The sequence below is a fragment of the Dinoponera quadriceps genome, unplaced genomic scaffold, assembly GCF_001313825.1.
Source record: "Dinoponera quadriceps isolate SergipeBrazil2010 unplaced genomic scaffold, ASM131382v1 scaffold1280, whole genome shotgun sequence".
NCBI lineage: Eukaryota > Metazoa > Arthropoda > Insecta > Hymenoptera > Formicidae > Dinoponera > Dinoponera quadriceps.
Window position 1 is genome coordinate 740,418 of NW_014555813.1, and position 27,063 is coordinate 767,480.

General features: G+C 46.0%; 3 protein-coding genes across 9 annotated transcripts in view; 1 reads left to right on the forward strand and 2 right to left on the reverse strand.

Moving 5' to 3' along the window:
* LOC106745464 (WD repeat-containing protein 47) overlaps window positions 1–4,235 on the reverse strand; it is an 87,382-nt gene extending 83,147 nt beyond the window's left edge. Inside the window, exon 1 of the mRNA XM_014621082.1 lies at window positions 4,168–4,235. The gene's annotated coding sequence lies outside the window, so the exon portion shown is untranslated. The remainder of the gene's footprint in view (window positions 1–4,167) is intronic.
* A 4,712-nt stretch (window positions 4,236–8,947) lies between these two features.
* The window catches only part of LOC106745457 (E3 ubiquitin-protein ligase MYCBP2), a 232,053-nt gene continuing 213,937 nt past the window's right edge, over window positions 8,948–27,063 (reverse strand). Inside the window, exons 17-40 of one of the 7 annotated variants that reach the window (XM_014621064.1) lie at window positions 21,065–21,287; window positions 20,593–20,955; window positions 19,714–19,920; window positions 19,079–19,284; window positions 18,841–18,991; window positions 18,389–18,749; window positions 18,119–18,299; window positions 17,634–17,824; window positions 17,122–17,187; window positions 16,468–16,557; window positions 15,824–16,056; window positions 14,118–15,662; window positions 13,845–14,016; window positions 13,151–13,536; window positions 12,939–13,068; window positions 12,361–12,767; window positions 12,173–12,287; window positions 11,842–12,032; window positions 11,335–11,760; window positions 10,888–11,259; window positions 10,609–10,833; window positions 9,763–10,535; window positions 9,296–9,663; window positions 8,948–9,063 (exon numbers count right to left, since the gene is read on the reverse strand). In XM_014621064.1, coding sequence (XP_014476550.1) covers window positions 8,948–9,063; window positions 9,296–9,663; window positions 9,763–10,535; window positions 10,609–10,833; window positions 10,888–11,259; window positions 11,335–11,760; window positions 11,842–12,032; window positions 12,173–12,287; window positions 12,361–12,767; window positions 12,939–13,068; window positions 13,151–13,536; window positions 13,845–14,016; window positions 14,118–15,662; window positions 15,824–16,056; window positions 16,468–16,557; window positions 17,122–17,187; window positions 17,634–17,824; window positions 18,119–18,299; window positions 18,389–18,749; window positions 18,841–18,991; window positions 19,079–19,284; window positions 19,714–19,920; window positions 20,593–20,955; window positions 21,065–21,287 — 7,498 coding nt within the window. Of the gene's footprint in view, window positions 9,064–9,295; window positions 9,664–9,762; window positions 10,536–10,608; window positions 10,834–10,887; window positions 11,260–11,334; window positions 11,761–11,841; window positions 12,033–12,172; window positions 12,288–12,360; window positions 12,768–12,938; window positions 13,069–13,150; window positions 13,537–13,844; window positions 14,017–14,117; window positions 15,663–15,823; window positions 16,057–16,467; window positions 16,558–17,121; window positions 17,188–17,633; window positions 17,825–18,118; window positions 18,300–18,388; window positions 18,750–18,840; window positions 19,010–19,078; window positions 19,285–19,713; window positions 19,921–20,592; window positions 20,956–21,064; window positions 21,288–27,063 lie in introns of all 7 variants that reach the window. The other 6 variants (XM_014621065.1, XM_014621063.1, XM_014621066.1 and 3 more) reach the window with 6 other exon arrangements.
* The window catches only part of LOC106745458, a 30,946-nt gene continuing 28,984 nt past the window's right edge, over window positions 25,102–27,063 (forward strand). The window contains exon 1 of the mRNA XM_014621070.1: window positions 25,102–25,849. Within this exon, the coding sequence (XP_014476556.1) occupies window positions 25,535–25,849 (315 nt within the window). The 5' untranslated portion in view covers window positions 25,102–25,534. The remainder of the gene's footprint in view (window positions 25,850–27,063) is intronic.

Below are 27,063 nucleotides of genomic sequence, written 5' to 3' on the forward strand. Positions count from 1 at the left end.
TACATGGGCATGCAGACGATGCAGACGATTCGTGTTAATTTGCACACGACCGATCGTTAATTAGCACTGACGCTGATTCACACGCAAAAGTTAATGAAAGAAGAACGTGTCGACACGCACAGCCCAAAATGCAGGTAGTACAGCGAGGAAAAAACCAATAGAAAGCAAGGATCAATGTGCACAAACGCAGGAATCGTCATTTAGATGTTTTTCAGCCTAATAATGTAAAAATATTTTAAAATGCAGATTCATTCAAAATCTAAATTCCTGATTAATATCAGATATGCAGACAGTTCTCTTAAGTAAAATATTACGCTAGCAATATATTAGCACGAGAAATTTGTCGTGCTTGTCAAATAAAATTAAAAACGAAATGTTTCAGTCCCGTATTACGGCCAGAATTTATAGGTGTAAACTACTTATGAGCTTTAAGAACATAATTACGTTCTTCCGATAGAATCATAGTATTTACGGGAATGTCAGTGCCAATATTTCGAATGCGTCAGTACTTCGAATGAGTATCCCGAGTGCCACGACAGAGCAGCAGTATGCCGGATTGGGAAACTGAGGAAATACGGAAAATGCGAAACGCGAACAATAAAAATGTCAACGAAACGACGAATGTCCCGCACGATGCTGCCACGAAAGCAATACTTCTTTGCCCGAATGCTTCCCGTGTGTCAATACCGTCGCCAAAATTATCGGATAAGCCTCGAGCAGTACGGACATTGGTCGCAACATATGTTCGGTGTTATGTATACGAGCAAAAATAACGGTACGCGCTGATTTCTCACCGAAACTGGTTCCAGGAATATACTTCGACGAACGTTCGATTAAAAGGCGGTTCGCCACACATGGCGTGTTAAAAACAACCGCGACTACCGTCAGCAGGCTTCGCCATAACAATCGTTGGATGGCCTCCTTCCTTCTCTCCTTGTTTTTTGAGGAAGTAAAACGCCACGCACTCGTGCGTAATTCAAGTAACATAAGTCACATCGTTCGCGCATTTCCCCGCGGCACGTCGTAATTTACTCGAAGAGCAAATGGCAAGTGCTCTCGCGCGTGCGGCCGAGATAGGTGCATTGTATGCGCTAGCGATTCGTCCGCATGCACGCTCGCGCTACGAGCGACAGGCGCGTGCTCGACGCGGCTCGACGCGTGCTGCACACGTGTCTGAAACCAGTTTCACGTGAAATGCAACGGACGCTCCCGAGAAGGTTTTTCAAGGTGGAACCTATCGTTATCGTGTATCTCGTGCGAGCGCGATCATTACTTATTTGACCGAGGGGTACCACTTAATATATTCGATTAATGTGTAGATAAGGGAGTTTTAATTCGATTCCGTTCCGAGCCGCTTCGCGCTCTCCCGGTGGTTTCACGCGGAAGTTTCCAGCCTAAAATAACGCTCGGTCGATGATTCGATTCGGTTCTATTCTACTCAGTTCATTTTTTCTTCTTTTTTTTATTTGAAACGATCGATAATAGGAAAAAGCCAGCGAAACAAAGGAAGATACTTGCGATAATAATTACCGCAAATGATGTGATGAGGAACGATGAGATAGTGCTGATGACTAAGCGATCGCGAAATATAATAACGGTAACGGTGATCGCGTGGACGTTGCGGACGACTGCGGGAGCAGATAATAAGAATAACAGTACAACGATACTCTTAGAAGAGTGGGAGTAACTTTTGCACAACGATGCAGAGAACGCGAAGTGTAGCGAAATTTCTCGGGACGTTAATTCATAAACGCAGAAACGTGAAGTTTCCTCAGAATTGATCTCTTTAGTGTCTACGAATCGACACGTTCGCATTTAACAGCGAAATATTATCACTTCTCTAAGAATTGACTTGGTGAAAAAATTATCTCGCTTAACACGTTCATTGCTAATCACGCGATATCGCGTGATGCGAGTTCTCACCAAACGGCCGATCACGCCATATCGTGTAATAGATATTTAGAGTACATAAATACTATGTACATAATAATAAAAGCATATAAATAATATATTAACTTATTTTAAGCACAATAAAAACTAAATTAAAAAATTAAAAAAAAATTTGGCCGCCACACGAAATTCCAATTTTCAGCTTGGCAATGAACGCGTTAAACGATTCTTGGTAAAATGGTTCCTCGAAGAACCGGTTTTTAAATACTCGTCGTTGTAATTTTTCGGCTGAAATTTGCAATTTTTATCAGGTCTTCCTCGCGAGTTAACGGCACGCTTGTTTAAGAAGTATTATTCCTCATTTAATGGTCTAATACCGGTCCAGCTAAAACCACTAATAAAAACGACCCGTTCCGTTTGTGTTAATTTTCATTCCGATCCGGGTATAAGCAGTATTCGATGTTAATTTCAAAACGGCACGCGTACCGTTCATCGCGCGTTCGTTCGCATCGTAATGTAAAAACGCCGCGTGGCGTTAACTTCCACGAGACATGATGTCCTAAGGTTTGATCGATACCACGAGAGCGATAAATATTAACCACGCGTGTTCGCGCCGCGTGCTGTCATTATTCGGCTATAAATTCGCATACAAAACGTCAGGTGTCCGCTTCCTTTGTAAACTTGTCCTTGTTTCGATATTCAAGGCACACCGCAATCTGCCGCGCGTGCGTCTCATCTCTAATGCAAATATTATTTCTTCCAATGAATTATTATATCTTCCAATGAAATTTGGAGCAAGTCCTTCTCGCGCTTGCTTTCATCAATACAAATTTTCCGCAAATAAATCTACATGGTTTTCTCAGCTCGCACACAATACCTAAAAAATAGCAGATTAGCTAAAAATAATAAATCTAAATATCCCGGAAGAAAAGGATCATATATGAAATTTGCTCATGTATGACCATGTATAAAACATGTATAATCATGTATGAACATATATAAACATGTATAATCATATGTGTCCATAACGAAACAATATTGTTGCATACAAATTATATATAAATACAATCGAAGTAAATGTTTCTTGCTACTTATGTTTCCGACAGTACATGATATTAATATTTAATTAAATAACATCATTTTTTTCGTATAGATATGTATGACAATATATGTGACAATACATGTGAGAATATATGATCTCATATATATGGGAAAAATTCATCGCATGATTTTATATGTTTATATATATTATCATATATACTAATTTTTTCTCGGGATGTTCGTAATTATTCTTTTCTTTTAGATATTAACAATTAGAGGAAGATTTTGTAGGGCAACAAAACAAATAAACATAATGTTCGGCTCGAAAGAATATTATATAAACATAAGTTATTCTTAAGATTAAATGAATGAAATGAATAACGTGGACATGTGTGTCATCACCGAACTGTGGCCCAAAATATTACAATACATCGCGTCATTCACGGCAGTATTTAACATCAGAAAAGCCGAAGGTACAAAGGATGAGCCGGCACAATACCGTCGAATGAAATCGCAAATAACATCGAATGCATCGCCTAAGATCAACAGCACGCTTTGTATCACGCGTCGAAGCACAATTAAGCGAACATTATGAATGAACTCGCGCGGTGTCATCGACGGGAAGCAAGGATGAGGGGACGTCGCGCACGCATCTTCAGAAATGACAGAACCCGCCTGACTCGCTCCGGGAAGTGAGGTTAAGCGTCGTCGTGGGGCAAACACGACGCGAAGCGACGACCGTTGAGTGCGAAATCACAGGAGATTCCTCACCGTTTCTCGCGCGACAAGCCGTTCGAGATCGACCGGCGTAGCGCCGAAAATTGGAAGGTCACGGTTTTTCACAGTTTTCCGCCGCGCAGGATACGCGGGGAGGCTCGCTCGCGCGGGTATTGACTGGCGAGTCGAGCACGAACGCGCACAATTTCGCCCAATTGAAGCGGCGCCGCAATTGACTGCAATTTGTGGTAAAAATAAACAGTGCCAGTTGACAGCGGGGTGGCACGGACGAACGCGCGTAGGAGCACTATCGCACGTCTCTCTCTCTTTCTCTCTCTCTCTCTCTCTCCGTCTGCCTCACCTTCTCGGGCAGACGTCTCTCCGTTCCGTTGCCGCGTTTGACGCGCGCAAAACTCGTATCTAGCGCCCGCAGCCTAGCGACGTGCGGCTACGCGCGCATATCGCGTCTCGGGAATTATGTAACTATTGTTGCACGGCTCGTAAATAAAGGCTACTTACCGCTGATCGAGGCGAAAAACGTCAGGATCGCGCGTGCACACACACACGTTACTCCGCGATGACTGCTTGAGGCGGACTGCCGCACGATGGCGCCCGCGCGCCCCCGCCATCTTGGATCAATCGTCGGCGGATACGCGAGCGCGCGACTTTTGGTTTTCGTACCGAATATACGCATGCGGATGACGTAATGTCATCGAATAGAATATACCGTCGATCCTGATCGGAAATTCGTGACTACTAATGAAACTCGGGTGACCGAAAGATGGGAGAGGGCGTTGACATTATGTGTTTCGATCATCCAATATAAATACATAATGTATAATTTTAGTCTTAAAATATGCAATATTACTGTATAGTAAACGCATATATATATATATATATATATATATATATTTCATCATTTTTCGTCATTTTTCAGATATATTAAATATTTGATAAAACACATACACATATATATGTGTGTTTTATCAATTTCTTCGGTAACATCAATCTCATAGTCATTAATTATTATTATATTAATGGTCTTACGGAAATTCACATTATTGGTAGTATTTAGATTAGCTAATAATGTGGTATTATTTTTATGATTCATAATTTTTCAAATATATTAAATATTTGATAAAACACACATATATATGTGTATGTGTTTTAATGTGGTATTATTTTTATGATTCATAATTTTTCAAATATATTAAATATTTGATAAAACACATACACATATATATGTGTGTTTTATCAAATATTTAATATATTTGAAAAATTATGAATCATAAAAATAATACCACATTAAAACACATACACATATATATGTGTGTTTTATCAAATATTTAATATATTTGAAAAATTATGAATCATAAAAATAATACCACATTATTAGCTAATCTAAATACTACCAATAATGTGAATTTCCGTAAGACCATTAATATAATAATAATTAATGACTATGAGATTGATGTTACCGAAGAAAGTAAAATGTCATTATGAATATATAAATGTAGATTATTTTACTTTGATTCTCGGCCTCCGAGAAAAGGGTTTCTTTTCGTACAATCCGCAGATGTTACTCGCTTTTCATTTGACTTTAACACGTAACATACGAAGGTCCAATAGCTAACATGTCAAGTCGCAAGCGCGTTATCTGTTATAACCTCTCTGTTTTATCGATACTTACCGACTCCTCTTTCGCCGGTCGAGAGCAGCGATTTGAACTCCAACCGTCACAACCCGACAGTTTCACTCAGCTGCATGCCCGTCCCCAAAATCCGTGCACTTTCCGAGGCTATTGATAATATTCTGTCGAAACAAACGAACGAAACACCTTCTTCTCTCAACACTCTCGACGATATTTCGCGCGCGAGACTCTTCTTGGACGAGTCGAGAGAGTGAAGCAACGACTCGAGCTGCTACCTACCATAGCGCGGCAGACGTACGACACTTCGCCCGACACATTCGATAGCCCGTTTCGCGAGATATTCGAACGACTACTTGACGATATCTTGTTGCAGCAAACGTACGAAACCCTCTCTCTCTCGGCACTACCAACGACGGTGATTCACATTCACCAACACGCGAGATTCACTTTCGGTAGGCTGAAATCGCGGGAGAACGATTCCCCGAGGTGGCATCGTTACGCCATGATCGTTCTTCGACTGACTTGGACGTCGCAGCGATTGAGATTCTCGAAGAAGCATCATCGATTCAACGTGCATATCGTGCGCGCTATTAGTTTAACTATGATTTATTTATCGAAAATCGTATTCTTTAATACCCAGAAAAGGTTTGAAATAATGTCAATGTAAAATAAACGAATAAAGAATGCGATCACTGATCATCGTGCGCGTGAATGATTATATCGGAACTATTCGAACAATTGTTCATATGAATACCGTGGTGAAAACGATGACGTCACACACTCGTGCCAGTTCGTACTTGTTTCACATCATTTCGCGACGGTTGCACTCGAGTCACGATCATTCGGTATTCATCGCATCTTTTTGTGGCACGAAAGTGAATCCCGCGCACGAATGAATGTTGGAAATGGCAAATCGGACGACGGGCAATTGTTGCAGTACGTGTGCGAATAATGTAACGACGATATTTACATATATAACGAACGGTATCACGACGGCAACGAGTTCGCCCCGAGGCTTCGATGCATTACGCTTCTATGCTTCGGTAAGTTGCTGCTTTCTATTTTACTAGTGCGAATTATAAGTTTGCATCGGACCGAATCTGCTATTACTAGCAACGAAATGTATCGTTCTATCAAATTAATTGGAGAAATTACAAATTCACTATTTAATTTATAAGCAAAATCACGTAAAACTGGAGAAACAGGTCAAACCTGATTATTTTGGTAGGAAATATTGTAATGTAATATCAAAAATTAGTACGACAAGAAGCATGAATATAAGACAGAGTAGAAAAACTTGCCTAATCTATATTTATATTATTAAAATATGCATAAGGTGTGAACATGATGCATCTAAACTATTAATACGATAATATTATGAATCATGAAAACTCATGATATTCTATTTTTCTCTTTAAATTCAATCATTCTATTTAAATTCGAATGTTCGGCGGTAAGTGTCCGACGTTCTCATTAAAACTACTTTTAGTTTTAATCGGTGATAATGTAAACGTTGCGAAATAAAACGACTCATTTGATTCTTTGCCATTTAATTATTATACACTTGGAACATAAATAATAGCGATCGATGCGCAAAATGTTAATCTTGCTGGGCCGTTTTAACTTAATCGTTGGCAAAACACAAAACAGCGAGGTTTCCAAGTTGCATGTTGTGTCTAAATAAATAAATAATGGAAATTGGAACGTATCAGCGAAATAACGTTCGTGATCTTTCGCCATTTAATTCACAAGAAATCGGAATATAAATAATAACAATAATCGCGCGCAACACAGGTACGCTATATCGTCTGCACACAACATTCATATACAACAGTACAATACGACAATGCAACACGACAATACTGTCGTTTGCGCAAAATAATATATGTAATAAAAGACATTACATAGATATTACGTAGGGCGGGGGGAGAGATAATGTTCAGAACGTGTTAGCAAACGCGCTCGTCTGATGAAAAAGTATAAAAACAAATGAAAGTTGAAAACGTGAAATGCAACATCGAGAAGACTAATCGATTGTTTCATTGAACTATTAATTAGACATTCGTACAATCTGATTCCCATTTATCATCTTTGTCATCCATCTGGACCACAGACCTCTGTATAGCATATCAGACCACTAACGCGTGGGATATAATGTAATGTAAACGAGAGAATAGCGACCTTATATCGGGTAGGCGAAAATATCATATACATTATAGTTTATAGTTCAGTTTATATATCATAATATAACGTTTATGTTATATTTATGAAAGAATACAACGTCAACTATAAACATAAGGAAATATGCTAATCAGCGTTGCAGAGGCATGTACCCCAGGTAGTAGAAACATTTAAAAAACATCTTAAGAGCATTTAAGAGATGTCCTACTTCATCCGATGTCTTTTAGGCATCTTTTAGGCGTTTTTAAGACGCCTTTTACAAATTTCTCTTAGCTGGGTTGTTTATCAGAAATTGCATTCACCTGAGATATTGCATGAAAACGTTGACATCTATTTTGTGCAGAAATAAACCTTATAAAGAGAAAAATATTCGATATTTCTGTACGCAATATTCCCCCCTATATATGCTCAATCTATCCATATGACATCTAACTGCTGGTTTCACGTTTAAAGTCAGCGGACCAGTGCAGTATATAGAAGTCTGTGGGTTTGGATTTTATTTTAAAGTGATATTTCCGAAAATTTCGTGCATGTCCTTAAATACACACTTTCTTCACATACAACAGCTTATTTACGCATTGCTTACTAATACTAAATCGTATCGACAATAGTCAATCGTTTCTAAAGTCCACTTTATATGATTCATAATTCGCGACAGAAATTGGAATAGAATTCTATTCCATATTCCTTCGTAAATCATAGATTTTACAATCTTATCCATACTTACGCAGAGTCCTAAAGTGGACTTTAAATAGTGCACAGAATTATATTATTTTTCTTCTCTTCAATGCTTAAAATTAGGATGGGACCAAGTTCGGTGTGTATTTATAAATCTTAGTCAATTCAATAGCTAGATATCATTTCACTAAAATCGAATAATATTTATAGATCGTCATAGATATATTTCACACACTTGTAAAGAATTTATGCTACAGTCAAACATAGAATCAAGTATATACCAAATGATTATATGCAATATGTATATATATATATATCTATATATTTGAGGAAGTTTCGATTACATTATGATATTGTTAGGTTCCAAAGTGCGCATACCTTGGTTCGATTGGAAAACAGAAAGTTTTGATTACACTTTAGATGCTACTACGTTTCAATATACTCATAAAATTGATACTATATTTAGGGTGCACTTGATCCCATGCCTATTTAAGACACATTACAAATATCATCAATTACAGCCTACGTAGCGTCCAGTGCAAATCTTCCTCTTAAATCGCATGGAAGTTTGACACGCAAGCTTACACATCTCTCTCTCTCTCTCTCTCACTCTCTGTCAGCGGCTAATTACTAGATTTACCGATAAAAACGACTTATCTATTACTTAACAAGTATCGTATCTTCGGTCACATCGCGTATTTTTCGCCAGGTATTGAAACTATAAGACCCATTGCTACAGGTTGTGTCAATTCCAATTTCATGATAATCACAAGAGAGAGCATTGGAAGCTTAGAATGTGTGCGCGTTGCGGCAAATGCCGCAACCTAAAGCGAACTCTTCTCCCGTTGGTGGATGTTTCACGTGCAACGGACATTCGTCTCCTTCTAACTGTTTGGCCGTGGGACCTTAGAATAGAACATTATGATATCAGTCCTCGGTAGTGTCAGTCCGAATCTAGGTACAGTAATAGGTTCGGTAAGCCTTTTGCTCCAAGCACTAAATTGTAACCTAATTTCCAGCAACAAAGTGCTGTTCAGACGTCGCAGTTTATCGCTTAGAGCAAAAAGCTAAAGGCTTACCACACCTATTACATAGACTTAATCGTCGTCCTCGTCGTCGAGAATAGTGCATACGTACCGGCGGGACACATAGGCAGTTCGTTTTTGGGGATGGTGGTAACTCGCTGAAAGTCGTCGTGGCAAGGTTTACAGAAGTGCGTGGTTCCGAAGCAGAAGAAGACCGCCACCGAACAACAGTATCGGCATTTATACTCGAGGAAGTCTGCCCCGTGCTTCGGACACATCTGAGCCCTTGCCACGTCGCTACATCCGCCGCACACCAGTTCCGTAGGATCGAACGACTCCCCGCCTAGCTGTGCGTCGCATCGCGCCTCACCACCATAGTAGGCCTTCTGGCATTTGTAGCACACGTAGTACGCGTACCGTTCCATCGCGTAGGCGGCTGGATCCTGGTAACGACCGCCGGGTGCGAAAGCTCCTTCGGCCCTGCGGAAAGGTATCGAACTCAGTTGAGGAAATTCTTATTTCGCGCGACCACAACGCTCTCCAACTTCGACCACACGTCGACTATCCAAGAGACATTACTTGTGCAAGCCCTCGTATTCCAAGCGCATCAGAGCTTTCCTCCGCACGTCGTCGTAGAGTTCCTTCACACTGGCCAATTGCTCGGACAACGTCGGATGCTCCATCGGTACCTTGCAAATCGGGCAGAGGGAGAAGCCGAAGGTGATTCGCGGTCCCACCCAACGCTTCATCAGCACGTGCCGGCAGCAGTGCAGGTGGAACACATGGCCGCACTGCAACTGGATCGCCGGGGCGCAGGAGAGAGCTTCGGTGAAGCAGATCATGCACATGTCGTCGGCGTCCTGTTTCAAATCGGACCCCGGTAAGCAACGGTGCAGGCAGGGTAGGCAGGTTCTCTCGTTCCTGACACCGCCGCAAATGTGGCCGCAAGAGTGAACCTTGTTACAAGCGTTATTCGCGTGCTCCTGGCAATCGTGGTCGGCGCAGATGTTCCCTATCGCCAACAGGCCCGTGTTGCCGGTGGTGCCGCAGAATCGGCAGATACCGGTGGCCGCGCCGACCGGTTTCCTCGGCGAGCCATCGCGGAATTCCACCAGCGCCTTCAACGTTCGGCTGTCCGCCAAAGCGAGAATCCAGAAGAGCTTCGTCCTGCCGCAACCCTCGTGAAGATCCACCCGTATCGCCTCCTCCTCCTCCTTGCACACTTGCCTGAGATGCGTCCTCGTCCTCCTATGAAGGTGGAGGATCCGGTCGCATTCCGCGCACAGGTTGCCGCAAACGTTACACTGGATAATGGCCGTGGTCTCGTCGTCGTCATGATTGCTGCATGTCGGCTGAGTACAAACGAGGAGAGCGGATAGTGCGATTCCACTGCGGAACGCCAACTCGGAAACGCGTCAGCCTTACCCTGGGCGGCGGCGCTTGACCCTCGGAACCCCTCCATTGACCGGACGACAATCTCTCCACGTGATCGGAGTCTAAGACGCATAAAGAAGCGAGCGCTAACCACAGTGTCGGGGATCGAAGGCATTCGGCGGGATCTCGACTCTTCTCGTCCAATCTGGTCAAGTTTAAAATGTTCTCGGCTATTCCAGCCTTCGTCACGGACGCCCATTCCTCTGACAATTTCCCCTGAAAGGGAGAACGTCGTCACGTTCGCGAGACGAGCCGTTACCATACACTCACCGATGCCATGTCCTTCAGAAGCTGAATCAGCACTTCCGCCAGCTTTCGCGTCATGCAACCTCTCAGCCACCATCTCGTCCCGACGTAACTGTCCGGATGAATGCTGCTGGCTAACGAGACGCTCTGAAGGGCCTTACCATTGTTTTCCTTTCCTTTCATCTTAACCTGCACCGTCAACGCCTTCGCGATGCAGCTGAGAAACACGTCGAGGATCCCGGCGGAATGTTCGTTGAAATCCGCGACATGAGCGAGGCTGCTGTTCGCCGCGGAGACAATGCTGAAGTCGGTAGGCGGCAGTTGCTCGACGTTTATAACGCTCGCTAACGTTCCCGGCTTGATCTCGGGCAATATCCGTCTTAAGAGGGACGTCACCTGAAAGACACGAGATACAACGCGTGTCGAAACGTAGCGTCTCTACGCGAGGATCCGATAGCGAAAATAACGCACTTGGCGCTGCACTCTAGCCGATCCGGTATGTAACAGGCTCAATAGATCCTTCAGTAAGCCAGTCTGGTGCGACAGGTAATACTGCCCTACGGAACTGCCGCTCAGAGCGAGAACCATGGAAAGCATCTCGAAGCAATACGTATCGGTCGCCTTTTGCAGATCGCTGTTGTCACTCAGTAAACTATTAGCGGGCGTCGGCGAGAACAGAAGTGTCTCCCATTCCTCCCTCATGCGTATGGTCTCCTTTCTGATCGCCTGCACGATGTGGGTGCACACTTGTTTTTGCAAGTGTGTCAGATTGCTCCGGCTGAATAATATGCCGACCATATGCTCTCTCAGGTCATTGCTATCCTCCACGTCCTCATTAACGCCCTCCGTCGGCTCCATCTGCTGCTGTTTCTCCCCTTGTATAAGCTTCCCGAACACCTGTAACGCGCAATTCATGCGGATGATGTTCCAAAGAGGAGGGAAAAAGAAGGCAAATCACGAGGAAGGGAGCGCGCTCACCTGAGAAGTGATCAAGCGAAACACCTTCAAGGTTTCCGCTTCGCAGTTTCTCTGCTGAATGGTCTGCGCGCTCAGCTGTTTCCCTACTTTCAAGGACTCCCCCTCGATCTCGCCTAGCACTCTGATCTGGCGAACTCTCAGGGAATTATCCGGGCCCTTCAGTTCCATACCCACGACCACGTGGCGTTGATCTACGTGGGAGAACACACGCACTCATTGTTACTACACAGTGAGTCCGTCGTTGTGCACAGTGTTCTAAAAATCTGTCTTCTTTCAGATCTTTTAAAACGCTCTGCCCTTGTAGAGTGACAAACTTTGTTTTGCATTTTACCAGTGATAGGGCAATTGATCCATCCGGCTGATCTACTTTCGATCTCTACGGATCTCAGTTTGATCATTTCGTCGGAATTAACGCCGGACAGGAAAGTTACACTCGACACTTTATGCTGGGGAGATTTTCAATTAGACGAATATTCGCTCAACACAAACCGATCTTCTTTTGGGAGAAGAAGAACTTACTGTTAAGTCGCGGCAATTGTCGATGTGCACGTACACCATTCTTGGCAAGGAATGAGCACCGCAGACGATAGTGATGACTTTGGTCTTGTTGCGGTCTTCATCTCCAGATTCCCAAAAGGTTTCCGTGGAATTGTCCGTGAGGCTGCCGATCATGGCCTGCCTGCTGGACGCCTTAATATCGACGCTGGACGTCAGGTCCTTCAGGGCCTCCACGCAACCGCTCATCTGCTGCGAGACCGTCGACTGGTGGCTCTCGTGCATGCTCATCGTCACATCTTCTTCCTCCTCGGACCGTGAGAGAATCTTGCTGATGTTACTGAATACGTGACTTCTGTGCAGGAACATGTGGTCCGCCGGTGTAAAACGGATACCCCAACACCGAATCGCGGCTTGTTGCAACGGAGATCCTGCAAATTGCAAGTTATTCATTTCTCAGCGTTATTGTTCTTGCTTAATCACATCTCATACTGATCATAAGAATCACGCATTTGCATCTTGCTTATAATTGTTGTTAGTTATTGATTTCGCTTCGGATGTTCACTCGAACACACCGATACTTATCAGTTGAGCGAACTTACCGAGTGGTGGTAATAACATTAGATCCGCAATCGTTTGTAATAGGGTGTGAAACACAGTGGGCAACGGATTGACAGATTCTCCGGCTATTACCAAGTCGCTTAATGGATGCTCGCTGACGCCAATCACGTCCTGAGTATGCAAGACAAAATCATAACACACATCACATCGATCCATATCCCACAAGCAAATCCTAACGAAGTATCTCACTCACATGATCCTCCTTCTTTTCCGTTCTATTGTCGTCGTCGTTCGTATCCGCCGTGTCGGCGGGAACAACCGGCGTTAGAGACGAGACGAACCACCAAAGCAAGTCGTGCAGGCAAATTGGCTGAGTTACGCTCCTCAAAAGCCAATTTAACGCCTGCATCGCGTAAACTCGGCAGGCGGCGCGGCGCAAAGCTTGCTTCATCGCGAGCTGCAGATGCTGCAAGTTGTGCTGTTGAAGAACGAATAGCATCACCGGTCTCATGAGAATCTCGATCCGATCGTTATTCGCTACTTCGGTTTGACTTGAAGATACTATCACGGATTGGTCCATCGATGGTACTAGTTTCTGGAGCGCGGCGGACGGATAACACAGGAGCGAAGAACCCCCTTCTGAAAACCGACGAAATGCATCTTTAACGTTCCAGGGAAAAACTCGATAATCGTTCTCGCGTTTTTGCAGCGCGTACTTTTGGATTTATTTCTACTAGAACCGCGGTTGGATCACTTTTCACCCACTTGTAGATTCTCTTTTCCCATTTCTTTCGATTTCCACCACTAGATGAGCCTTCTTCGTCATTTAAAAATTAAACAATACCATAAACTTCAAGAAAGTCCAAGATAATTGCAAAAAAAAGGTGGATCAAAAGTGACCCGGATATCCACATTGGTGCGGTTTTAGCATTAAAGCACGACCGTACCGTTGTTCATTTCGCCACTGCTGTTATTCCGCTTCCTCATCATGACGATTCTGCCGTCGTTGCTGTTCCTGGCCCACGGCGCGCCGGTGGACATGGACACCGATCTATGAAACATACTGCGATACTTGCCGCTCTCGATATCGCTGTCGCTCATTGGATACTCCGACAGTGGCTGTGAACAAGATCGGAGCAGCGATTAGGGCAACGTTAAACACCAGAAAGAAAAGAAAAGATGAAGAGGAGAGTTGAACGTCGGGGCATGCGTTCTCTTACCCTGCCGCTCGTATTGTTGTACATGGCGCTGGCTCCCTCGTAATTATTCTGCTGGCCGTTTTGACGCCTGAGAGCCTCCTCGTAATATCTCTCGTCGTGGCTCTGCGAGTGATGTACACCCAAAGCTTGCAAGCATTGGAACGGCCCGGTCGGCGGGAACGGTCCGGCTGCCTCCGGGGGACTGTAATTCTCCGCCACGGACGACAGCGTTTGCGAGGGTCGGCGCTGCTGTTTCGGAATATTGAAGCCGGAGGCGCTGGCCAAATCCAGCAGGAACATCGCGTTATTCTTCATAATGATGTGAGTCTCGTTGCCGCCGGGGCTGTAAATCGGGGATAGCGCCTTGCTGCTGCTGCTCTTCCTCTTGGACACGCCGGTCTCCATTTTCTTCGCCAACTTGCTCTTCCTGGCCTTGAGATACTTATCTCGGCACGTGTCGCAGATCAAGTACCACGAGCTCCCGCCGACACCACCGTCGCCGCAGTTGCCCGCCCAGCCAACGCAGTAATTGCCGCCGCTGTTGTATCCTTTTCCGCCGGCATGCCAGCCGCAGCCTGGATGCATCATCTTCATGTGATAAGTAACTGGATGCGGGAACATCAGACCGCAGAGTTCGCAGATAGTCTCGCGCTCGATCCCTGTAAAAACCTCAGAAGTGTCCGCCCTTCCTATCGGCCGCCACTCCTTCTTCTTTCTACTACCTTTCTTTTCGCGCTCCTTCACCTTGTCCTCCCGGGGACGTTTCTCCGGTATCGGCCGTTTCGCCAGCTTCATCGTTTGTACGTGCGATATGGGACTCGGCAGGATCGACTGTTGCTCGATGGCCTGCAGGCAATTCGTGCTGAGCTCTTCCCAGAGGAAGACCAGGCTCTTCAGGGCGGGCGGTAACACCGCGACCGTGTGAAACTCGGGGAGGGAGCTGAGCTTACTGCTGTTCGCCTGGATCTCCTCCTTGATCGTGTTCTCCTGTTTCTTCCTGCTCCGATTGGCGTTAGCGTTCGCGGCCGAACGCGTCAGAGTCTCCAACGTGCTGGGCTGAATGTGCAGATAATTTCCGGCGTTGGTCACCTCGACGGAGTGTCGTTGCCGCGCCTTTTGCTCTTGCTGCTGCTTGTCGCTGGGCTGCACGACCGCTTGTCGGGTAACGACCAACGCGCCCTGCTTCGGCAGGGTCGGATGGAACTTGAGGAAACTCGCGCAAGCCATGGCGTCGTGCACGATGCCCTCGTGCCACAGGAACGCCGCGAACACGGCCCTCAGACACTCCGCCACAGACGGGCTGACCGCTTCCTTCACCTTGTCCTTGCTCAAATTCAGAGGCCGGTTCGGATTGGGGCTCTGCTGGGTGTTCGCCGGCGACATGGCGCGCTTCGCCCGCGTCTTCGCGACCTTCATGTGATCCCTCCTGCTCATCTTCGGCGAATGCCGCTCGTCCTTCACCCCGGACGAGCCGATGCTAAAGTGACCCTTCATCGCCGTAGCGGCGCTCTCGGGACTCGTTTGTGTCTGCGCCTGCGACACTTTGCGCGGGCTCTCCTGGGAATCCTTTAAGAAACAATTGCACGCTTTCACGCTGTGTTGTTCTTTGCGCGACGCTATCAGTGAGAGAGCTCCCCTCCTCTCTCTCATGAGTGTTTATCGGTTAAGTGGATCGGGGAACTCGTTAGCAGGATTAAGAAGGGCCTTCGTGTTATGTTATCACTTACGCAACAACAATCTTTCTTCGGAGTATCGGGCGGGCTCGCTATGCTCCCCTCGGATCTCATGTGTAAAGAACTGCAACTCGGGCTCGGCGATAGATCGCGCGTATTGGCAGTAGTACTAATGCCGCTCGGTGACTGAGACGGATCTCTCGTCAGACTGCTAACCAAGGCACTTGTGTCGCTCTGCGTCGAGCTGCGACGTTGCGACGTGATGCTGTCGACCATCCCTCCCGACACTTGAAGAAAAGAAGGATAACGATGCAGTAACAACCGGTCCATGTCGCGAGGACGTATTCGGATACTCAATCCTCGAGGTAGCGAGGATGCCCTCACCTCGCTGGCGATATGTACATGTATATACACTCACGCACGCATTCGCACGCACACATACATGGACAGATAGAAACATTCATCGTAACATTCGCTTGTACAATTCATTCAAAGAGTTTAAGTCGTGCAGATTACTTCGTGCGACCGTGTTGCAAATTAAAGAAGGTCTCTGAGGAACGGTACTTGTCGTCCTTACGGCAGTGTGCGGATACAAAGAGTAAGGGGAGCGACACAAGATCTTACGACCGATTGGTTAACAGATCTCAATACGATGTTTTAACTAAGGGGAGTATTAGAGTGTGTATCGGTGGTCTTACCTAACGGGGAGAGGCCGACACTTCGGGGGGAGCCGCAGAGCACAGGGCTGCTACTCATACTCTCTCCCCCTCCTATCGCGCTTCTCCCACCTAATAATTTCGATTAATTGTAGCGTTTGTATATCGTGTCGAGGGTATATGTCTTACAATTAGTACGAGAAGCTTTTAAGCCTAGTCTACAATGGGCTGTCATAAGAAGTGAGAATAAGAAATTGACCAATCATATCCGAGTGTAAGGAGAATAATTAACTATGATTGGCCAATTTCTTGCTCTTACTTCTCACAAACATATTCCTACCGCCCATTGTAGGCCACGTTTTATCTACGTTCCTCGATCTCCGGCCTCGAATGGAGCGCTCGCTCGCTGTGCGTAATGTTATAATCGATCTCATGCATGCACGAAGAAACGAAATAATAATAATATCGCGTGCCATTCCGATTTGCAACTACCGCTGTCTCGCATGCATAATACAGTGTTTGTAATATTCACTGATCAATACTGAAGTGGTTTCTAGCGTGCCATCAATCCTATAGAATTCGTAGACGTAAGGTAAACGGTGATGATTAAAACAGATCCTCGACGATACAGGCTAAACTATGCATCATATACGCTATCTTACAACTCGAGTAATTCAGTAGGATAGGAGCGAGTACCTGGTGCGTTAGCAGCAGGCGGGAAGAGGCAATTGCCAGAAACAGCTGGCTGTCGACTGGACCCAGCTAAGACCACAACATGACTAATTTGTTATAACTAATCCGAACAACGTACTTAGAGTAAGTATAGTCAGAGTGTCCGTATATAAAATGATCTACCGGGCTCTCTCTTTCTCTCTCTCTCTTTCTATGATCTATCATGTATTTCATTACGTAATATGTCACTGTGTGTCGAATGTCGCTTTCTGTGCTCTAACACGCGGATAAAGAGAGGGAATGAAAATATGTAAGAAACTGTATAGCCTTACAAGTGTCAGCGTCCGTTCTCACAGCTTCTGAAATGATTTCATTTTCAAAGGATTTATAGTGCCAAGTCACATGAGGGTATTAGGCATGTATGTATATATATACGGTTAGAAGAAGAATGGATCGCGAGAAAGAAGAAGAAGATCCGTTCGGAGAAATGATGTCTGATATATACGTCATTGCGAGTGCAAGCACCGAATACGTACCGGGTATCGGGACTGGGCTAGAGGACGGACTGCGAAATCTTGGTGACCCACCTTGGGGATTCTTCGGCGAGGAACTTCTCGACGTTCGCCGAGGAGTCTCCGGCGGTGTCGCTCCGTTGCCGTTCGCGCGACTCTCCCCCATTGCTTTCACCAGCTCCTTCACAGACACGCCCACGAATTCCGAGAAATCCCTGAAAAGCCAATCAACGACGCATACCGATGTGTGGACATTCGCGTATTAACGCGTGGAAATTCCGCGAACTTCCGGAGGAGTTTCTCGGCACGAAGAGGCGAATTGTATCGCAAATTTGTCGGGGAAACTCCGCGTTCGCAAGGGAAAAATCGATAAATCGGAAAAGTTCGTTGACGTAACTCGGGAGAAACGAAGGAGCGTAATTGTATATTCCAAATTGACGAAAAACTTGCTCGAAATGATGAAAGATGTATGAGAGGAATATTATGTACGAATGAATACATTTCCATACCTGCCCGGGGAATTTCTTTTCTCGCCGTGACATTTATCATCCCCTCTGAGCCATTTTTGAAGAACACTAAACTTTCCGCCGCCGCCTTCCCTCTCCCGCTCCTTCGCCACTCTTTCCTTGGAATGAGGCTTCGAGAACTTCGCAGTCCCGTCGTTCTTCTCCGGTGTAAATCGTTCGCTTCCTGCGGAACGTACTTAGCATACAGTCGGATGCAACAAGTTATCCGAGAACTCTCCCCTCCCCCATCCCTCCCGCGATTCTCTATCGTACCTGGTGAGTCGTGCTGATTGTACGAGCCGAAAACAAATGGATTCGTATTGCAACCCTCGACGGACTCCGTCGTGTCCGGTGTGTAGTTCTGTGTGGTGAAGTTGAAGCCCTCGTGGCTCACGGATGGTATCGAAAAATCGAAGCCTTTGTTAGTGGGGGAAGCGGCCGGGTCCGGTATCATCGGTTTCTTCTCTATCGGGTCGTTTTCCAGATCCTGCTCAATCTTCATGTAAATCACGCCGTGTTTATTGATCGCGAGCGACCACGCTTCGCCGTCGACGCCTCCGCGGCCCTTGTCGAAGCAGTACTTCGTCACCGAGTCGTCATCGATGCGCACCCAGGTGCCCTCGTGGTTCACGCACTGCAACAGACCACGAAGCGCAATCGAACGGTGCAGGAACTTGGAGAGAAAAAGGACATTCGATGGTATCTCTCGGACACGATGAACTTACGTATTCCTGAATAGTTACTGTATTCCCAAGCGCCAACATCCCGACTGGCGCGCTCTTCAAGCTGGGCTTGCTTCTGATATTGTGCCCGGAAGCCCCGCATTTCACGACTATCATGCTCCTTCCGGCGTCGAAGGTCACCGTTTTCCTCTTGCTGCGAACGGCAGAAAGACTGTCGCGTTAAATTAAGAAACAGCTAGAAGAGGCGCGATAGAGAAAGATACATCTTTTTTTCACATACTCGTCGCCAGTATCGGGCCGTTTTCGCATTATGGTCTCCTTGATTACTTGATCGAGAATAGATTTGGGTTCCTCCACCGGGAGCAAAAGAGTCTTCCCCAAGTGCTGATTGTACTGCAAGCACCAAGCCTCCAGGTGACTGCTGTTGCAGTATTCCTTGATCGTCTCCGCGTTTAATCGCAGCCAGACGCCGTCGTCGTTATGAATCTGATCGGGCGGAAGAGTAAGATATTATATTCTCACTTATATCCTTTTTATTTCACTTTCCGAAGCGTATGAAGATAATTTCGACGCAAGTTTGGATTGGTCAAAAAGTTCAATTTTTCCTCTTCTTCGAGTAAACCAACCATCGTTAACAAACAAATCATAATAACGGTTATTATATGGATAATTTGATCCCACTGAAAGGAATCAAGTCGGAAATTTGACTCGAGAATCGAATCAAACTCCTTTTGATTGGGAATATTGGTAACATTTGATTGACTCAATATACAAAAATGTTGCATTTCTATCAACTCAGGATTTAGCGAAGATGTATATTTTTATTTCGTCTTGAGTCTTTAGTTCGTCTCGTAGCGCGAGCCGCGAGGTTGAATTGAATTAAAGCATCGCCGATTAAGCTTCCTTAGACGTTACCTCATCGACGAACGCTATAGTGTCATTAACCGAGACGAATCCGATTTGTTCGCTCTGCAGCGACGGATGGGCTCGTATCCTCAGACCGGCGCTGTTCTTCGCCACGAATTTCCGGAGTCTGCTTGGCTGCAGCTGCGGCTTTTTGACAATGTTCTGCGTGGGCGGTTGCATGCCTTGCGGAGACTCCTTCACCTCGACTTTGTAATTCTAAACGGAGCCGAATTTCATTTTAATTCGCTAGCGGATCGTGTCTAACCCGACGGGAAATATCTCGAGTATTTCTAAATGTACAGGATATGTATGTGTGTGTATCTGCACTCCACCGGCAAATTCACAGAATAGATTTTGCATAAAAAAATAAATAAAAAGGTCTTAGTAAAAATATGTTCCCAAACGCTCAGTTTCTGAGATATAGCTGCCACAGTCTCAGTTAAAAAAATATATATTTTATTTATTAAATCGTATTTTACAAATACTGTTAAAATTATTCGAAATGCAGACATCTGCTTTCTTCATCAATGTACAATTGACTTATGTGGGAAATAATACGTTTTTTTCAATTTCACTCGCGATAAACGGTAATAATGCACCAACGTCACAATGAATGATTTTTCGGTTAATATTCAAAAACATCACAATTGATAGGTGTTATCTTGAAAAGCAGATAAAAGAAAGTGTCGTATTAACATTTCTAACCCGCTTGTCACGACACATTTTCCTTCATCGTCATATCCTAAAATCTATATTTCAAAAAGCAAGCTTCTGCGGGCATACGTTTACCAAGACCTTTTTTACTTATCTTTCAACACAGAACCTGCCCTATAAATTTGTGGCAGAGTTCAGATACATCCTGTATGAGAGGACAAATAATCTGCTCACATCTTCCATATTGTAACCGTCCACGGTGATCATCAGCGAATACCAGCCGACGGAAGACGGCGTCCACGTGGCGCTGTAACTGCCGTCGCCGTTAGGTCTCACAAGCATGCTCTCGCTCGACCTTTTCACGGCGGGCGACATCAGCCGCAGCTCCTCGAACGAGTAATTCTGATAGGCTTTCATGATGTTGATGGCGTAGAAGCACATCTTGTTGTTGATGGTGACCTCGTAGGGAACGTCTAACGGCGGCTGCGGATGACCACCGAAGGTCATGGGGTCCGGCTGGGAGACGCGACGAATCTTCCGACTCTGATCGGAATCCGTGATGTCCGTCTTGTCGATCGGCACCGCCTTCACTTCGACCTGCGAATCGATCTCACATCGACACGGGCGCTTCGGCGACTCGAGGGGGGACGAGCGACGTCCCTTCCCCCTCGACGGGAAGTGGCCGTACTTAGAGAGAATACCGTACCTTCAATCCGGGAACGTGCACGACCTCGCCATATTGATCTCTCGTGAGCACGGTGACGATGGCCGGCCATCCGCATCTCATATCCTCGCGCGAATAAAGCGCCTCGCATTGAGTGGGGTCCACAAAGCTGTCCGGCTGCAGCCATCTCGCGAGTCTGCCGCCGCTGGTGCCGGCCGAGCAGGAGACGAAGTCGCGCAGGAATAGACGTTCGTTCGAGTGAAAACTGAAAATAGCAAAAAGAGCGGAATGTATTCGAAGCGCGTGCGCTCGAAGACTACCGACCCGTGTCATGCCGGGCCGCCCGATCGCGCGCACTTGAATTTCACAGAACTCTCGTAAAAGAAGAAGAAAAAAAGATCTAAGAGCCGTTTTATTGTCCATATAAGAAGATCACGAGAGTTCTGTTCGACGCGACCGAGACTGCTCGTATATTCCGCCCGATATAAAACCACGCGCGTCAGCGGTGAGTGTAAAACGTTGTGCCGAAACTTTTAATCGTTCGCCGGCCACGAAGAGGGCCGGCCGTTACGACCGGCGATATGAGATCACCGCGGGATGAAATATAACCGGAATATAAACGTCACGAAAGTTCAGCGGGTCGGGAAATCGCCGCGGTCCCTTCCCTCATCGTATAATGTGAAAAATCTCGGTGTGAGCGCCGTTTTACGCAGGTCGGCACTACGAATCGTCCGATTCGTCTCTTCGAGAGACGCGCGCGATGCCCCTAATTGGTGCCCCTCGTGCGTACCGCAGTTCCCGGTGGATCGCGAATAGAGGACGATGCTCTCCTCCGCCAGTCAGACAATCGTCGCTTCCCCCGGAGCTCGTTCGCTCGCCGGACTCATCCCTAATAAGGCGCAATCACATCTCTCGCAGAGCTCTCTTCCTCGGGAAGCTCGTCAACGATCCGCGCTCTCTCGCGCGCTACCTATACCATACTCGCAGCCGGGCGTTTTTGCCGTCGCGGCAGAGAGATAGGAAGAACCGGTATTCCCGGGTGTAGGATCATGCACGAGGTCGCGCGAAAGGATTCGCACGCGTATCGATCATTACGGTGTGTATCCGCGTGGAAAATAAGGGTCTGATTAAAAGTCAACGGGCGACGGGGTAAATCTTCCGCGGTGACGCCGTCTTCGATAAATCCGAGGAGATAACGAGCGCGAGAGCTCAATTTAAATTCCGGACAAACGCCCAAACTCTTTTCCCCGACTTGGCTTTTATTTCTTTCTTCCTTTCTTTCTCTCTCTCTCTTTCAAGACCGTCGGTATTTTTTACCTATCGTTGCTCCACGATCGTAGATAATTGCTCGAGTTGTTGAATGGAACAGTGTTTCGGGTGCTGGACTATTGGCGACGGCGAGCGGAATAATACGGGAAAAAAGGCTTCTCGGATCTCGAGTTGACGTTTTCCTCTTCATTACGATAATTTATGATATCACTCTCGTGAGGGTTACGAGGGAAGCATCCGGGAGAAATAAAAGATAACGAGCGAGCAGTGGCGGAGGCGAGTGTTATCTATAAAACGCCATAACTGATCCTTCCCCCGCGTTTAATATATCATTGAAACACCTGAAGTAACGGTAAATGATTTAAAGTGCAAATCGACTACGAGCTGGTACCCGCGGGATTACATTTTCGCGTATATCGCAAACAGAGGCGGAAGATCAGATGGACACCGATAGACACCGAGGTCGGGAGGTATTAAACCTTTTCGGACGATACCGTCGGGCCGCGGGACGGTGTATCTTGGGCTTTCGATCGGACATATCGCGCGCGTATCAAACCATGTAACGAATGTAATTTTCGCGAGTCAGATATAAACGTCGTGGAGTGCGCTCCCCTCCGGGCCATCGATCATAGTCACGACGAAAAAGATGAACGAGCGGCACGCCAAAGATAATAGACGCCCTAGAGCCGGTGGCGGTGCATAATACGCGAGAGATCGCGCGACAGAAAGGGATAGAGAGAGAGAGAATCGAGCGTGCGGCTTTAAAGATCGGTATCCACGTGACGTACAGTCGGTACGTGACCATTTCGGAAATGGGTACTTCGTGGACGACGTCGGTCACTTCCCAGTTTGAGAAATGCGTTATGAATGAATGGACGTTCCGCTGTGTATGCCGTCGACAAGAGGGGAAGAGAGGACGCGGGATCGCGCGCAATTTCTCATGGGAAATTAAATGGGCAGGTTTCTGCTCATAAAGAGAAGAGCTACGTCGGTGTAGCGTGTTTTAGGGAAACGCCGCCGCCGCTATCCGCCAGTAGCGAGAAGCGGCTATGAAGCGACGCTTTCGAGACCGGACTGTCTCGTTTTTACGGTACGATGCGCCCCGCATTTCGCACTGTATTTCCGGCTCTGGCATGATACGAGACGGAGACGACGGCACTTGACGTCATTCTCGCTCGCAGTGCCCGTCGCGGATTTAGCATCAACGCGATCGCGCGGGGGGGGGGGGCTTTTGAACTCNATTCGTCAGCAAGAAACGACTTTGATTTAATTTATATTTGGTTAACACCGTGAACTGAAACTGGAAATCCGGTAGAATATTTGTGATCTTTTTAGAACTTTTTCGGGTTTCTGTAACACTAATGTCGGGCGTCTTATTGGTGTTGAATCCACGTGGTTGGCTCGCAGCTCTATTTACAGAGCAAAGCTCGCGAAATTCTCGCGGAATATCTTAAAGTTGGTACTGAGAATAACGTTATTTACTCTCCTTGGTTACACACTGCGCATGAATAATACATATCGAAAAGTATCGAAATACAACCAGAGCTAAGGGATATTTTCAGATTTAACGTGATAAACAGTACTATGTCATATCGTGAATGTATATTTAAATAATTATCTCTTTTAGGGTCAGAAGATTTAATCAATTTATCCCGGGAATAGGTTAAACAAGTTGTATAAATGAGTGAATGTGTATATGTGTATATCGATTTATAAAGAAAGGAATTATTAAGTGAGAGAAAATTACGGTTTGCAGGAACAAATTTATTTAGAGAACGAAAAATAATTTTAAAACGTTCTTGACATAATGACTGTCAGATTTAAGGCTGTGAGTCAGAAAGACGAACCTAGGACGTGTGACTAAGTTTGGCAATTATAATACTATTATAATACTATTATAATACTATTATAATACTATTATAATACTATTATAATTTGCTGAGTGATTATCGACTTGAAGGAATGTCTTCTACTATAATTTCTATATGATTATAATGACGAATACTGTAAATCGAAATCAACTATTGAGCTTTCGATTTTTGGGTTGAATCTTACTGATTTACATCGCTTTTTATAGACAGGTGGTGAGAAAATCCTACATGAATTCCCACCATTTATTTAGGAAGGGGAAGGAAATTTCTCACGACACGAGAGAAATAATCGATAATTATCGATTGAAATAGTATGAAAATATTGTTTGGTCGTGCAACCCGGGTCGACCGTTTCACACTCTGAACGTCATGCCTAATCGATGGGTAAAGAGAAGTTACATAGACGAAACAGCAGACTCTCGTATATTCAGACCGACACCTCAGCTTTTTTCGAGTGCAAGCCAGGACTTGCCGACGGTATGTCGATCGATTACAAATCCCGAACGCGGCTTGCGCAATTAGCATCCGCGATCAACGCCGGTTCAGCGGCGTAACCGAGAGCTCTCTTTGGGTCGTAAGTTGGTCAAGGCCGTCCTGTCGGGTGTCAGGTGCGCAGTGCGCTTAGGTGACAAGCATGCAACGAAATCCACGAGCATGTTCTCGCGGAAGGCGATGTCGATTCTCTCGAAGTGGCGCGGCGTGGCGTGCCGGTCGGACCCCGAAGAGGGCACCGCCACGCTCGTTCCCGTTCCTTCTTCGATGTCGGACCCAACCGACGGCCTGCGTTGATCTTTTAAAAGGCTGAAGAGGGAGAACGCGCGAATAGAGAGAGAGAGAGATAGAAAGATACAGAAGGAGAGGGAAAGAGAGAAAGAGAATGTAGCAAGGCGAGTCCGAGCCTATATGGATGTAGGTGGGGAGGAGACACCGATCGTGCATGCCACCGACCACAGTTTAAAAGCAACCTCCGTCATGATCGCGTCAGCTGGCTCCTAGCTGCCCCACCATTTCCTCTTCGTCTTCCTCTTCTTCGCGTCCGCTGCTTCTTCTTCGGGAACGAGCCGACCGCACGCGCGTCGAACGGCGGCTCCGTTCACCGCGATCACGAGAACCTCGATCAAGCCCGCGGTGGGAGATGCGCCACGTTCCTCGTCCGGGTGCGGAGCGTGAAATCGACCGGTGGAAGAGGCCGTTGGACCACCACGAATAAAGAAGAAAGGCGGTGGATGGTTCCCGGATCGAGCGGAGTTTCTCCCGGTGTCGATTGGCGGATCGGTAATGGGCCCGGTCGGCCTGCGCGAGTGCATCGTCGCGCGACGCGGGTGTTGATCGACCAGTTATGAGGGAGAGGCGATCGCCAAGGGAATAATCGATGTTTCGGCGCCGGCTCGGCGATGATCATCTGACGCGTTTTGTAACGTGCGTGTGCGCGGCCCTCTCGAGCGCGTTCTCTCTCGCGGAGATCGTTACGATGAGCGCCAGGCGAAGAGTGTTCAACGCCCTTGACGGGCTCATTAAGTGTGATCGTGCGATCGTATGCTCGGTGTTCTTGTGGTATCTCGCACTCCTGCCGTGCACCGTCGAGGCCGCCGCGCCGCAGCCAGGGATATGCGCCATGGACGGCTGCAACTGCACCGTCCAGGCGCACCGTTGGATTAACGTCAAGTGTGTCTTCTCCAAAGAGCAGGTGAATGCATAACGAATAACGTCCGCCGAGCGATACGTAGCCATCGTCTTTCTGAGAATAGTCGGGGACCGCTGGGAATGTGTAAATCAAACTAGATATTACGTATCATATCCTTTTTTCTCCCCCGCCTTACCCCTACCCTCTTCTTTCAAAAGATTCCGACGAGTTGCTCGTGCGAGTTGAACGGTGCGTGATTTTGACGAAGACCCTTTCGCCGAGACCCGGCGATTGTGATTTTCGATATATGAGAAATTTCGATCTCTGTCCTCCGACGAAAAGTAACGTCCGTTGGTTCGCGAAGAATCGACGATCGATCCGGAGGGGCTTCGAAGTTACCGCGTTTGTCGAAAGCGCTTCTCACGCTGTTACACCGCGTTGATGACACGCGGCTTTTCGCGATGTTCGCGGATTACGCGAAATCGTTTATCTCGGCACGCCGCATCCGCCGCACCGAAAGAGAAGTCGTTAATGCGCGACGGTGAAAGTTTGCAGAGTCGCTGGGACTTAGAATCGCCTTCCACACGGGATTAGCATATAAACTATTGGCCCGTGAATACGGTGGGAATACCGTGTGTACGCGTGCAAGAGCACGCAAGTACGCGCGCGCTCGTAGGCGCAGAATTGAGCGCACGAAATTATGAGGTTGAACTTTCCGAGCAACGATGGCTTGAAATTCGGAGCTTGAGCTTTCGGAATAAATAAATTCGTAAACCCGTAATCGCCAAACAACAGTCGAGCTACACGACAGATAAGATGGAAGAAGAATATGTCCACATGGAATAAAAGTGTCAAATTTAAGTAAATAATTAGCAAATTTTTCTCCTCTTTAGCAAATTTTTATTTGGATTAAGGAAATTTTACTTGGATCAAATAAATATTTTTACTTAAATAATTTATTTGAAAAATATTTTACTTAGATCAAGTAAATATTATTTGGTCGAAATTAAAATATTTGTTCAAGAATATTGGAGCAATTATTTACTTGAATTTAGCCCTTTTTTGTGCAGATGTTTGCGATATTATATTCCTAACGCTCGAAGAAATATTGTATTCTTATTAGTTACAATGACAACCTGAGTTATCGTTTCTTTTTTTTTATGACAGTAATATTAATTCCTTGCGTTTCGCAAACTTTTACGCGACGTTGACAATTTATTTATGAATATTGTCAAATCAAATGGGAAGAATTGATTTATCAATAGTAGCTCTGATTG